This window comes from Aythya fuligula, chromosome 3 (assembly GCF_009819795.1).
Source record: "Aythya fuligula isolate bAytFul2 chromosome 3, bAytFul2.pri, whole genome shotgun sequence".
In the NCBI taxonomy this organism is placed as follows: domain Eukaryota; kingdom Metazoa; phylum Chordata; class Aves; order Anseriformes; family Anatidae; genus Aythya; species Aythya fuligula.
The window spans coordinates 78,497,258-78,511,165 of NC_045561.1; the positions used below are offsets into that span (position 1 = coordinate 78,497,258).

Genomic DNA, 13,908 nt, shown 5'->3' on the forward strand with positions numbered 1-13,908 from the left:
CGGGCAAACTGCCACCTAGTATAGACTGTATCAGCTCTGGTGCAGTCAACAGAATTGGGACAGCATGCTCTGAGCATCTGTCCTAGTGCTATGTGACTGTTCATGAAGGACGTTTCTAAAAGAGAATTGTTTTTCTGTATCACCACCAAATGATTCAAAATAAACCACCCACTGTGCTTTTTTTTTTTTTTTTTTTGAGCATTTCTTTACAAATTGAATAACTGCTTTGTAAAGGAGAAAATGCAATCTTAAGATTTAGAGAACAATGATACTTCCCTAACAGGCCAGGTCATGTTAGTATAATAGTTGTTTTCTTAGTAATTAATATATGACTTCTGACCTGAAAAAGACTTGAAGAAACTGTCTGGCTTAGGATTTGACATGCAAAGAAATTGTTGTCTTTGTTTCCATGAAATAATTGGACGATTTTCTTCTTTCTCCCATCAACACCAAAAAGACTCTGTGTTACAAAATTAGGCTAAACTCTAAAAAGGTCAGTACTACTAAAATTTTGGCAAGTAGGGAAAGTATGACAGAGGACTGGCCATCTTCACTGCTTTCTAAAGAATTCTGCTTTCCAGTTAAGCTGTGCTTTTATTTACACAATCCAAATCTGACCGAAACAGACTTTGTGGCTACACTAGAACACTCTCCTGCCGTTAGTCTCGAATGCGGGGTTGTCTGGAGAAAGGCAGGTTTTAGAAGTGGTAGCGTGCTTCCGTGCATTAAACAGTACAGCCTAATTCTAGAATATCGTTAATGAAGTAATACAACTCTAGTTACTGCTCTCCCTTTTTTTTAAATGTATTTAAAAAAGAAAAAGCCAGTGGTTTTCTTTCAAGAGCGTTAACAAATCTTAACTCTGCACAGAAATTTCACAGCCTACAACCAATGCTAGATACAGCAAGTCTGTACCACACTGCGCGCGAGCTTTTCACAGTTCCCATCTACGTGGTCTACTACAGCTGTAAATCAACGTACTGGTGATGCTGTAAAATATTTTCCAAGTCGCTAGTAGCATAATGCTTTGAAGATACCAGAAATATCTAATAGTTTGCTCTTTTTATGGTGGCAGACCACTTACTAGTTTAAACAAAACAAAACACAGAAAACAACAACAACAAAAAAATAAAACCCCAACAACCCCTTGCCCAAGTTGAACATTTGCCATACATTTCACTATTGCTCCTCCAATGTACTCCATTATATTATACTTGTCAGAGCATATCTAGATGCTGTGTTCTGTATTCAAAGCAGTGTTGTTCAATCGGAATTCTGTGACCCTTGAAGCTATGAATATTGAATATATGTAATGCAGTGCTATCACAATATTTTCAATAAAGGAATTTATGCATTCAGAAATGCGTGGCAGGCCCTTTCCTTTATTGATCCTTTCCTTTATTCACAGCCCTGAGTACGTTTTAAAGATGAAAGGATCTAGCTTAAGTTACAGGGTGTGCTGACGAATATTGAAGCCTCTCCCCTCAGAAAAAGCATTCCAGCAATATCCTATTTCAGAAATGTGGTAAGAAGCTTTTGTGTTCTTTTTTTGTTTGTTTTTCTGTTGGGTGGCACCTCCTCGGATGGGGCTGTGTTGCGTGTTCCCTCAGGGGCAGGCTGTAGGGAGAGGTGCGGGTGCCCAGCGTCCTGGTGGCTCTCAGCTGGGGCGATTGAGCCCCTCTTCCTCCTGACCACCCTGTGAGCAGAAATCGGAGCTCTGCACGCACTGTTGCACATTTTCCTACGTGCCCTTTTTATACTGCCCCAGTGCTTGTGTATTTTCCTTCCAGGCCAGACCGAGGCCCAAGGCTGCCTGAGCGCACCGCGTGCCCGCCAGGGGGAGGCCGCGGGCCTGCGGGGAGGCCCCGCCTCGGCCGTGGGGAGGCGCCCGGCGGCGGCCGAGCAGCCATGGCGGGGGAGGAGGCCGCGGCCGGGGCCGGGGCCGGGCAGCTCGGGGCCGAGGGGAAGGAGCCGGGCGGCGGCGGCGCCGAGGGGCAGCAGTGCATCTTCTGCAGGATCGCCCGGCGGGAGGAGCCGGGCACCGCGCTGCTGCCCTGCCAGGTGGGTCCCCGGGGCGGGGGGGGGGAATCGCCCTGCTGGCCGTGCCCGCGGGGAGAGCCGGGGTGCGAGGGGGGTCGCGCCTGGGCACGGGGTGGGGGCAGCGGTGCTGCTGTGCGGGCGGCCCTGAAGCGCTGGTCGCAGGGGCGAGCCCCGCGTTTGCACGCGGTGGTGGCAGAGGTGGGTGTCTGAAACCAGGCAGCGGTGTCCCTGCTGCCGGGTGTTGAGAAATCCTGGCCGCAGAAAGCCAGCTGGGGGAGCAGAGCGTGCCTGTGAGCCTCCCTGCGGGCAGGCTCCCGAGGTACTTTGATGTAGCTGTGGAAAAAAATTAAATGTATCCCTCACGTTCCTGCCAGGTGTTTCAAACATAATACTGAATGTCACAGCGCCAAGGGGAAGGTCGCCTGTGTTACCCAGTGTCCGCATCCCGATCGGCCTCACCTGTGCGTGTTCTCTTTCAGTACGAAGACCTCGTGTGCTTCAGAGACATCAGGCCGGGGGCCCCCCACCACTACCTGGTGGTGCCCGTGGAGCACATGGGGAACTGCAAGACACTCAAGTCCGAGCACATCCCTATCGGTAAGGCTGCTGCGTGTAACTTGGGGGGGGGAACATCGTTTTCCACAGGCTTAGGCGGTGTGCTGTCAGGTAATCACAGCCCTGAGCACTGGCTGGTGGCTGTGAAACACCAAAACAGGTGGTGCCAGTGAGCGTGGGTAGGGACGTGCCCTTGCTGGCACCTGGCACGGCGCTGGCTGTGCTGTTCCAGAGTAACACAGCGCCAGTGCACGAAGCCTCTGCTGTCCGTGTGCATGCAGAGCAGGTGCCTCTGCGCTTTGTGGGAAACGCCACTCTGCTTTTTACATTACTAATGTGCTGCTCCATTGTATTTTTCTGGGTACGTATGTGGTTTTAAATTATATGGAGAAGAAAGAGAATTCTGTGAAATACGTATTTTATAATGTGCTACATCATTTTTCAGGAAAAGGGATAGCGAAAAAAGAAACGGTGTTACAATAAACTTCCATCATTTTTAATAGGCAAGATTCTAAAATATTAGAACTTTGTGTTGAGAGGCTATTTAAACAAACAAACAAACAAAAAAATGTTATTACCGATGATGCAAAAAAATCATTATATTTGCATGCTGCACATTTTGAATCATTGTATTTGTCTTCTAAATGTAGGGTAGTTTTTCTCCAGAAACAGCTTCTATATGTGTTTGGCTTCAAGGAAATTCTAAAGAATTTTTGCCTTTGAAGTTGCTGTATTAGGATTTTTTTTTTTTTTTTTTTTTTACAGTGATGAAAGCTTTGTCCCAGTAATAAGTAGGACTGAGTGTTTGATTTTGTTTTTAAATCTTGTTTTATCTCTGAAACTTTTGCTGTGTAGAGACATAACGTGGGAATTAGTCTGCATCATTCTACCAAGTCTCAGTGTTTGGTGGTAGTGCTTTGGTTTTGGTGGTGGTGGTTTCTTTTTTTTTTTTTTTTTAATAAAAATATGGTGATACCATGGCTTTGGCCAAAGTTGTTAGAATAGTACCACACTTAAAGTTGTTGTTAGTCTGGAAATGAGTACAGTAGTGATTTTTCATACCAAACTTTGCATGACACTATCTTAGACAATCTTTGTTTGTGCATGAGTTGAGTTTTAGTATTTATTCTTTGGGGGGAAAAAAAACACAAACACAAGTTTGTGATCTCAATGTAATCGTTGTTGAAGTTAGTTTTTGTTTGTGAAAAATACCTGCTTCAAATTACTTGACTCAAAGATACATAACGTGTAAAATATTACTTAAATATTAAATTAAATATATTTGTATTTCATAGTGAAGAGAATGATGGAAGTTGGAAAATCTGTCCTCCAGAGAAATAATTTTAATGACTTAAATGATATAAGGTACGTAATGGAAGCCTTCTGTGTTTGTTGAATATGTTCTTGACCCTTCAAAATGCTGGTTTAGAGATAGTGTTAATGACTGCAGTATGATTTATTGGAGAAACTGGGATTGCATTGACTTACCACATGACTTGTCAAGTCACACGTGCTGGCACTGAATGTTGACTTCTTTCTGATCAATGCCTGGCGCAGATTGCATTCCAACTCAGATTCTCCCTTCCTTGTGGGATAGGGAGGGCACTTCATACCGCTTATCTAAAGGTCTGCTTCTCCATTACGTGCTGAGCATATTCTCTAATTTCAGCTTCCAGGAGAGGTAAACTTTGTCCTTTTAATCAGGGCACTGCAGCACTGTGTTTCAGTCGTACCTGCACTCACTGAATTTCAGTGCTGCTGCCTTTGCTATAAGCCAATGTGTTTGGTTGCCAAAATGAAGTAAGATGTAACATAGTTTAAATAGTGTAGAGTAGAGGCAGATGGGTCTTCCTGTTTAAAATAGGTAGAAACTACAATAATCTAGTGGCAGTTGAGTTTCCAGCTGAAAACTAGATATGACACGTCTAAGGAATAGCCCGTTTCCTACTCTTCTTTTTAACACAGTGCATCTGAAATAGAGAGATGTGAAAGAAGAGGTTAATGATCTTCTGAAAAAAACACCTTGAGAGCATAATGAAAGGAAAGGACGTATTTTTTGTTCATGCTTTTATGTAAAAGGAAAACGGTTTGAGTTAATTTCTTAATTCAGTTGATCTTGTTAAAAAACTTAATATGTTCCACTTTCTGACTTAACATCACCAGTGTTTCTAACCTGTTTTCCTTTTCTGAAGAATGGGTTTTCACTGGCCTCCCTTCTGCTCAATATCACACTTGCATCTTCATGTCCTGGCCCCAGCCAGTCAGCTAGGATTCTTATCCAGACTGATTTACAGAATCAACTCTTACTGGTTTATCACGGTGAGTGTAATGCACGTGAACTTTTCATTAGGTTTTCAATTGCAAGCTGAAAATGTGATGTCTTTCCAACACTTTAACTGTGCCTAAAAAGTCTTTGAGTAATAATTGTAGCAATGACAGAAATAACTGATTACATTTTGCATTAACTTTTTGAGAGAATACAATAGTAAAATTTAATACTAATGTTTATGATTAATAGGGGAAATACAGCAACAATAACATTAACAGCAAACAAAACAGTAGTTCTGGATTTAATGCATCACTTAGGTTGATGTGATGTGCCTCTGACTAGACTTTGTAAGTATTTATTCTTTTACGTGAAAGGGTTATATTAGAATGTGAGGGGCTGTGTATTGTACATGCCTTGGTTTATCCAGCGTAGGTGCAAAACACGGCCACCTAATGGCTGCTTTTGTCAGTTCATCTATTTTTTTCTTATTTTGTTTATTACTAGTTTCTTAGACTGAAACAAGTGTCTGCTTACACAACTAGTCTTTGTACTGACCTCTGTCGGTAGAGATCAGGAATGAGATGGAACTGGCATTGACTAAATCTGCTTGAAAATCTCTCTGGAGGACTAATGCGAACTCGCTCAGCTTTGACTCATCAGGAAACTATCCTTGTAGTGTAGCTTCAGCATCCCAGAGTCATTGGACAACCCCAAAGCAGAGTTGCTGAGAAAAGTCTCTCTTCTAAAGAAGAATATAAAAAGCCTCTTAAAGAGAAAAACTTGGCTGGGGCTCTTGGCTATCTCAAAACAAGCAGATTGCTCTGCTGTGTAGCAGAGCATCACGGAGATATTTGGGCCTCAAAAAACCTGTAGCTGTCTAGTTATACTGCTTACTGGTTTGGATTAGCTCAGAGGTACCCATACCAAGTTTAGCTATCTGATACAGATGCAATTCAAAACGTATTTTGCCCTGTTGTCAAGTTGGAAAATGTTTTTTTTTTTTTTAGTTATAAGGACTTGAACGTGATATATATTTAAGAATGTAAAACACAATTCAGATAACTTCATTTTCAGTTACTCCATGCTTATCTAGCTTTATTTGCAAAGGAAAACATGTAGTAGCTACTTAACACCTATTAAGTTGTTGCCATCTGAAGTAGCTGATGGCATATTTACTGTGTGTATTAAAACATACTGGCTTTTCACCTTTTAACTTGGTTCCTTTGGAGATCTTAGTAAGACCTCGAGCACACGTTCAAATTAAAAGATGAATCCAGTGGGGACTGGTGTTTAAATAAATAAAAAATGCCCAAAAAAAAACAAACAAAAAAGTGACAGTAATGTAAAATGATTTCAGAAGTGCCCAAGTGAGTCTCCACATCCTTAATGTGGCCTGCTAGAACAACGGTGGCAGACCTCCTTCTACCCCGTTCCTTTCCGAGGGCTGCTGCTGTCACACACAGAAAATATCGCTGCCCCAGCTGTGTGGTAGATGTGTAAATATGGCCATATGGAGAGAAAAGTATGTGTGAGCATAGTGACCTAACCGAAGAATGAATACTTGCCTAATGACACGAGCAGCATGTGAGTGCTCTCCATCTCTCAGTCGTGTACGACTGGCGTGCGGTTTGTGGGTGATGAGAGGCCACAAGATGCTGCTCTGGAGCGTCTCCCGGAGAATTCCCTTCCTCAGAGCCTGGTTGTTCTGAGCACAGCTGTCTTCCAAGGTCCTTAAAACATGCTGCTGCCAATGCTGTTTCTTCGCTCAAACATCCTCTGACTGGCAGAGTTTCTTTTTCCTTTTCTGATCACTTAATGGGTGATGCAAATGTGAAAAAGCCTGCTGTTTAAAACAATCGTATTTTACTCCTGCTGTTTATGCTTTATCCATAGAAGTGAAAAGTATATGCTGTGTTCGTCAGCATCACACTGTTGCTGTTTATAAAATGTTTTGGCTTTTTTTTTTTTTCAGTAAACTGAAGGTTCACTGCATAGTTAATGCATTGCTTTCTCTCTTTCATAGGCTGAACAACTGATTGAGCGACTGCAAACTGAAAACGCTGCCAGTTGAAAGCCCTCCCAGCCTCAGATGACTAACTAGCCCGTTTGTTCTTTGGTTTTGAACTCTGATTTCAGGTTGCACAGTTCGTTGCCAACAATATACCTGGGTAAGAAGGCTTAGTTTCTTGATGAGGAAATACAGAATTCATAGCTGTCAACCTAATCCTCACGTTTGGGTACTCCAGAAGTCTGTGTACTGCTCTGACAATAAGGCAGTGTATTTTAATGCTAATTTTAGGTATGTGTATGCATATATAATAGACACATACATTATACATAGACACATCCACATATGCAAACAAGTTCTCCCAGTAAAATGCAGGGTATAGCAGCAGAATGTATCCTAACTGCATCCTGTCCTAAGGAAATAAGTTAGTAGTAACAGCATGCACGTGGTACCAAAGGTAATATTTGTTGTGGAATCTAGCTTTTGTTTTAAAGCTCCATTGTTCTGGAATTGCAAGGGACATCCAAAACATTTCAGTTTCCATCTGTACTTGTATAATATATTACCTATGCCTAGTTAGTAGTAGGTACCTTGCAGAAAGTACACTACTAACTTTTCTGGTGCTAAACCACTTTAATATATTACCTGTCTTACTTGCATGACAGTGACATAGTACATGTTAATACAATATGTGCCCAAGATGTGATCATGCTATAAAACATAGAATATAGTTTAATTGTATGTGTAAGTGATTGTATGTTGGACTGGAAGATTGTTTCCCTCTTACGTGCACAATATTTTTAATTAGTTATTATATGTTTACAAAAACGTGAAGAGTTCAGAAGAATTGACTTAGCATGCTGCTGTTCTGCATCATGGTAGAAAAGACACGTTTTGAGATTATTCTGATACTGTTCTCACATGAAGCCATTTGGAGATTACTAATGCCTTGGCTAAACTTGATTTCTAAATGAGGTCATGAGAGAAGTGGGTCTTTAGTGCAGTATGTGGCAGGCTTGCATAACAGCAGCCTGATTTGGATTTGGAAGAGCAGGGACTCAGCCCAAAATTGGAACATGCAGGGATTGTGTTCGGAATTGGTTATGGACCCTGCTGAACACTTGCCTTCACCGTGTGACTCTAATCAGTAATGTTAGAGCTCTGTTTTTCAATACCATGTTAAGGCAGACTGTCTGGGAAGTTCACACTCCCGAAACCACGGAGTGGATTTTCCTTGTTCCCCGACTTGGTGCTTAACTAATCAAGTGTCCTTGGCTGGTGCACTTGGATGCAGCTGAGGCGGTGATGGTGTGTTGTGCCTGCAAGATTCCCCGAGCATAATCTTCTCAATGTTTTCCACTGATCCAGCACCTCTTGCCTTAGCGGGACAATGCATTGTAATATTCTTATAGCAGGCTATACACCGTACTTGAGAAGACTCACACCCTTCTAAACAAGTGTTTTCTACCCAGAAGTGGTAACATCAGTCTCTTCTGCAAGAGCTTGTTCCTAATGTCACGTTATTCTTACTACTGGGCACTCACGTACTTTGCAGTTTTAATTTGTAGCGTTAACTACGAGGAGTATGAATTAAAGGCACTGAACTTTGGTTAATTCTGTGCAATAGATTAGGAGGCTTGAGTTGGTTCCTAACCGTATGAAATATTTGAATGTTAAGATTTTTCAAGAGTTAATACTCTGCGTGTTCTGATTTGTAATTAATCTATGTAACTACACCTAACTGTAATATTTAAAGTACCAACATATGAACTGTTGTCAAAAGGGATTAATAAATGGAACAAATGGTAATTGTGGAGTGATCTAACGGTGCAGCCAAGGAGTTGTGCTGACTATGGTCAGCAGCAGAGCGCTCGCTCCTTGCCCCTGCTCCCAGCAGGATGGGGCAGAGAATGGGTCAAGATAAACACGTTTTTTCCTCTTCTTTTCTTCAGGTATTAAAATAAGACAAGTAATGTAAAGATGATCGCTCACCACCTCCCATGAGCAGCCTAGCAGTAGTGGCTGCCTCAGCCCCCCAGAAATCCTCCCCGTGGTTCTTACTGCTGAGCACGACGTCTGGCAGGGAATAGCCCGGCAGGTCAGTGTGTGCCAGCTGTGCAGGCTCTGTCCCCCCAGCTGCTTGGTTTTGTGCAATAGGCAGAAGATTGGTGTGTTAACAGCACTGCTTTAGCCACAGATCCCAAACAGCACCGTGTCAGCTACTATGATGAAAATGAGCGCCATCCCAGCAAGACCCAATGTACTGTCAAATGCACGCAGCAGGAAACATGAAGATCTGCTTTTATGTCTTATATTTGAGGAGGGTCACAGGAATGGCAGTTCCTCACACAAGGTGTATAAATGGAGGCCCATTCGTTACCAAGAGGAATGCTCAGTGTCTCCGTAGTGTTTTTCAGCACAGACCTGTGTGTGGTCCATTTTCCTTCTGTATGGATGAACATTGTTCTCAGGCTTGGCAGATGTTTTTTAATCGGGTTGAGAAATACTTTCTTAAGTGTGTCCCTGCCCACGGCAGGGGAGCTGGAATTAGATCATCTCTATGTCCCTCCAACCCAAACCATTCTGTGATTTTCTGAGAAGTCTGTTCTAATGCTTTGGCTATGTTTCAGGAGCGCTGGCTACCCTCTGGAAAGGCAGCAGGCAGGCCCCATTCGTTGTGTCACCCTCTTCAACAGCAGCATTGTAACACCATTTTCCAACTTACCCAGTCGTCTGACTCCAGGGAGCAAAGATAGCTGCAAAGCTCTTGGAGGGAGAACTTGGCAGCTTTTACTCCTCAGTGTACAAGGCCCAAAGGAAAGTTGTTTACCCGCTGCTCCTGGCTCTGTTGTTCTTTGATCCAGTATTAGACGTCCCGAGAAAAGCTGCTTTTTTGACTACTTCTTTAGGAACAACAGAGCTTTATTTGTACTTTTTTGCTCAATTGATTTACATAAACTCCCAACCTAATGCGAGCCCAGAGAATAATACTGCTATGCTGAAGTACTAATTGCCCCCTTCAGAAGGGATGAAACACGCACATACAATGCTGTTCAAGGTGGAATAAGGAAAAAAAAAAGTTTTAGGTGTTTTGACTAAGGACAGCATTTTCAATGTGATTACATTGGTAATAGCTCTTCAAGGTATGCTGAGGTATTAAGCGTGAGTTGAAATTAAATACATAAAAATGGGAGCAAACTGGTAAAAATCATACCTGAAATTTTACAAACTTGGAAACAGTAAAAAAATCTACACAAAATCTCACTTGCTGTCATTTCAACTATTGTGCAATATTTATTGAAGTGCTGAAAGTGCTTTCAGTGTTTGACAAGAGAAGATACAGATATTTCCTGTAAAATGAACACTCTCAAACAGGTGCAAAATTCACACGCTTCAACCAGAAGAAAAGGAAGGATTACAGAGGGAGCTGAGAGGCTTGCTACAAAAAAAAAAAAAAAAAAAGTGAAGTTCTAGGAGAGATTGGAAGAGCTCAAATTTGCTTGGTAGGACAAGAGCACCTTTCAGAAGGTCAGAGTGCACTTAAGTACTTAAGTATTTGCAGTATATTTGCAAATACTTAAACCTCACATCCTACATTTTTGTGAAAATAACACTAAATTTGTTCTATTGTTCCATTTACACTAATGGGAGCCTGTTGCATAGAAAAAAAAGGTTTTAAAAACTCATCTGTAGATGTTCATTGAAACTCTACGTTGCAGATGAGGAAACAGAATTTTATAGCACTTGTAAACTACTAGCTACATTCAGTCATGTCCATAAGACACGGTGCAGTCCTGTCTGTACAGAGTTCAGGCCTAACTTTTTATTCTTGAGTGTATCAGTGGATAAACTGATCAACTGTGTTGTCTCTTAGACTTCTTTTGAAATTCTGGCTATTGCTGAAAGCAGGAAACAAGATTTGACAACCCATGTGCTGGCCCAATTTGGTAGCTTTCTGGTGTTGGTAACCATTGCGTGGGCACATAAAACAGAAAGATGTGTCACTCTTGAGAGAGAATGTTCATCTAAACATGTCAGGCAGGAAATTTGGCCCTTTATATGGTTAATAAAAAAAAATCCATCCCTCTATAAATTGTTTTAAATAACAACCCTTGATTTTGTTCAAAATATGACGGGACATGTTTTCATAGTCACAGCGTTGGAAGGCCCATTTCATTAGGGCTTACTCTGCTTCTGTCTGATTTGGTCAGAAGTACGCTCGGAGCTTTTGCAGATGTACTCCAGTGACACTTACACCAGCCAGCAGCAGCAGGAGTGCAACTAAGGCCATGTTATTATCTGACACTAACTAGGTGGCTGTGGAAGCCTCTGTTCTCGTTTAACTGCCTGCCCCAGTCTTAATTAAGAGCGTGTGAGTCTGCACGAGCTGGACCTGCACCTTAGGGTGCTCAGGTTACGCACTGTCCCAGCTCTGTGTCTTTGGAGAGTCCTGTATTATTTTTCCTGGTACCCTGTTAGTCAGCTGGCAATATCTGAATAGCCCAATCCTGCCTCCTAGAAGTTAACAACTATTGCTACTGCTGAATCAATTGGATACACAAATTGTTAGAATTAAGCAGACCACAGGCCACGGCTGTATTACAAGAAGTTTGATGCATTCGGAAATCAAAATGTATCCCCAGGCTTTACCTAACGGCAGCTGAATCCTTCAATGTGTGCTCATGTCATCTCTCAAGGAATGCTTTTCCAACAGGCAAAGCATCTTAAGCGTGCTATAATGACAAGTTATGTGTCTTGTTTTAAAGTGCAAGCCATAAATAATTTTACAGAGGAGTGGTTTTGAGAGCTATGGGAACACCAACCAGCAGTGTGTGGCGCAGCACATATTCCCCAACTTCCAACATGGTAAAATTGAACACACAGTGACTGAAACTCATCCTTTATTTCCCCCTCCATGCTGCACCTGCATCTGGCTGTCCTGTTCTACAAAATACTTCACCACATTCATTTCATCCTTCCCCCCCCATCCTATTTTCACTGTCTTTTCATTAGGATGCTATTGAAAAGTGCATTTTTGCATGCTCTGTCAAAAGAGTTATTTTGATGCAAATCCCCATTAGGTGAAAATGTCAAACAAAAATCATTCTTTTCTTATACTCTCTGAAAAACAAACAACATATAAATAGCATAAAATAATTATCATTTAAATCAAGTTAATAATTTATAATAAGCCTCAATTTCCTTTTGAGGCAAGAGAATATTCTTATATTAAAGACTCATCAAGTTAACAACACATAAAAGCTTTTGTTTGCCCTGGTAAAAAGTAGAATTTTTTGTTCCCAATGTATATAGTTTTCTTGGTGGGAACTATTGTAAGCACAGTTATAACAGCTATCATATATAACCAACTCTGAGCACTGAAAAAGTTCCTCCAGAAGAACCATGACGAAAATCCTTATCACTCATCTCTCAGTCCCTAGTTTTAACTAGCAGATCATTTTTTCTCCCAGTTTGGAGAACTCACAACTGTGCTCTGAAAGCACAGCTCAGTGAGGCATGTGAGTGCACCACTACACTTGTATTTATGCATTTGGCACTGCAGGATCTCAACTCTGTTGTAAACAGCATTGCTACACTCTGCTGAAAGAAGTAAAAGAGGCTTTTTTTTCTTCATTTTATATATGCACAGTGTCTCAGTGTGCAGGTCCTGCTGTCTTTCATGTCTTTATGCTGTAGCACACTGCTCGCTATGAAGGGGTATGGTTAGGTTCAACAAAAAGGCTGCAGAACTTTGTGACCTGGAGTATGATGTAGCATCAGAAGAAAGAACAGGTGAAAATGGTGTGAGATACAGAGAGGAAAAGGACAAGACACACAGATGGTTTGGAGAACAGGCTATTAAACACCAGGACTAGTGCAGCTCTCCAGAATACACGCAACATGCAACGTATTTAGGAATCATGAAACATCCTTGCTGTATGTACCGTAAACCATTAAGCAAGTGGTACTTCTGTATACTTGGGTATTTGCATATACTTCATGAAAGTCAACATAACTTCCACCTAGTTAGTTTCACCACGTGAAAATAACCTCAACTTTTGCTACATACCAAGCTCCTGTTTGAAGCAGTATATGAATTCCCAAAGAAGTTTTCAATTCCGTGTGTTGCAAACCAAAATCCCCCCCACGGTGAGTCTTTCACAACCTGTAAGAATCAGCGTTGTATGGCAGCAAGTTAGCAATTTGCTTTCAGCAGCCTAAAGCCCTAAGTCAGCAGGGATGCTGGAAGAGCCGCAGGACATTGTAGTGATGATGACAATGAGGGGACAATCCAATGGCAACGTGATGGATGAGCTGATTATCCGCGATTTCTGTCCAGAACAGCTATTGTTTTTACGAAAGCTGTATTTTACAATCCTCCTCACCTGTTTTCTCCCCTGCGAGCATCCCGCTAACTTGCCGAGCTGAAGTTCCGCGGCGAAAACCTCTTCCCAGGCGGCGTCCAGGCGCTTTTCCAGGTGGAGGCGGGCAGCACCACCGCCACTTCGGCTCTCATTCCAGCAGCGTGATGACCACGTCGTCGTCTTTTCCTTGCCAGAGCATCTCGCCCTCGAAGCGGACCAGGCCGTGCTTCCTGGCCCTCAGCAGGATGCCCACCACCTTGTTGGAGATGGTCACGTAGGTCTCGAAGAGCTGCCCGAAGGTCACGCTCACGCGCCCGTCGTCCCCCCTGCGCCCCGTGCTCCTGATCACCAGGCACAGCTCCTCCACCTCCCGCCCCACGTGCGAGTGGGCATCCTTGCCCCGCTGCTCCGTCCTGGAGCCCTCGGGGGGCCTCCCGTAGGCCGGGTCCCCCCTGGGAGCCAGCGCGGGCCTGCCGGGCAGCCCGCCCTCGCTGCTGAACGGGTTCCTCCTCTGGTACTCGCCGTGGCCCTCCGCCCAGCTCTGCCAGCTCCGCCGCAGCTCGCCCACCGCCCCGCCGCTCTCCTCGCCCTGCCCCTCGCCCACACCGCGCTCCATCCCCCGCGGCGGGCCCCGACGGCCCTGCGGGACCCCTGCGGGACGCGGCTGGGGC

General features: G+C 43.2%; 2 protein-coding genes across 2 annotated transcripts; one reads left to right on the plus strand and one right to left on the minus strand.

Moving 5' to 3' along the window:
- Positions 1-1,491: 1,491 nt before the first annotated feature.
- On the plus strand, positions 1,492-8,681 carry HINT3 (histidine triad nucleotide binding protein 3). The gene is made up of 6 exons (XM_032184927.1): positions 1,492-1,525; positions 1,791-2,061; positions 2,520-2,637; positions 3,891-3,960; positions 4,788-4,914; positions 6,888-8,681. The coding sequence occupies exons 1-6, from the start codon at positions 1,521-1,523 to the stop codon at positions 6,933-6,935; spliced, it is 639 nt and encodes a 212-aa protein (XP_032040818.1). The 5' UTR covers positions 1,492-1,520; the 3' UTR covers positions 6,936-8,681.
- Positions 8,682-12,024: 3,343 nt separating this feature from the next.
- On the minus strand, positions 12,025-13,853 carry LOC116487481 (actin-binding Rho-activating protein-like). Its single transcript, XM_032184474.1, has one exon. The coding sequence runs from the start codon at positions 13,851-13,853 to the stop codon at positions 13,386-13,388; it is 468 nt and encodes a 155-aa protein (XP_032040365.1). The 3' UTR covers positions 12,025-13,385.
- Positions 13,854-13,908: the final 55 nt, after the last annotated feature.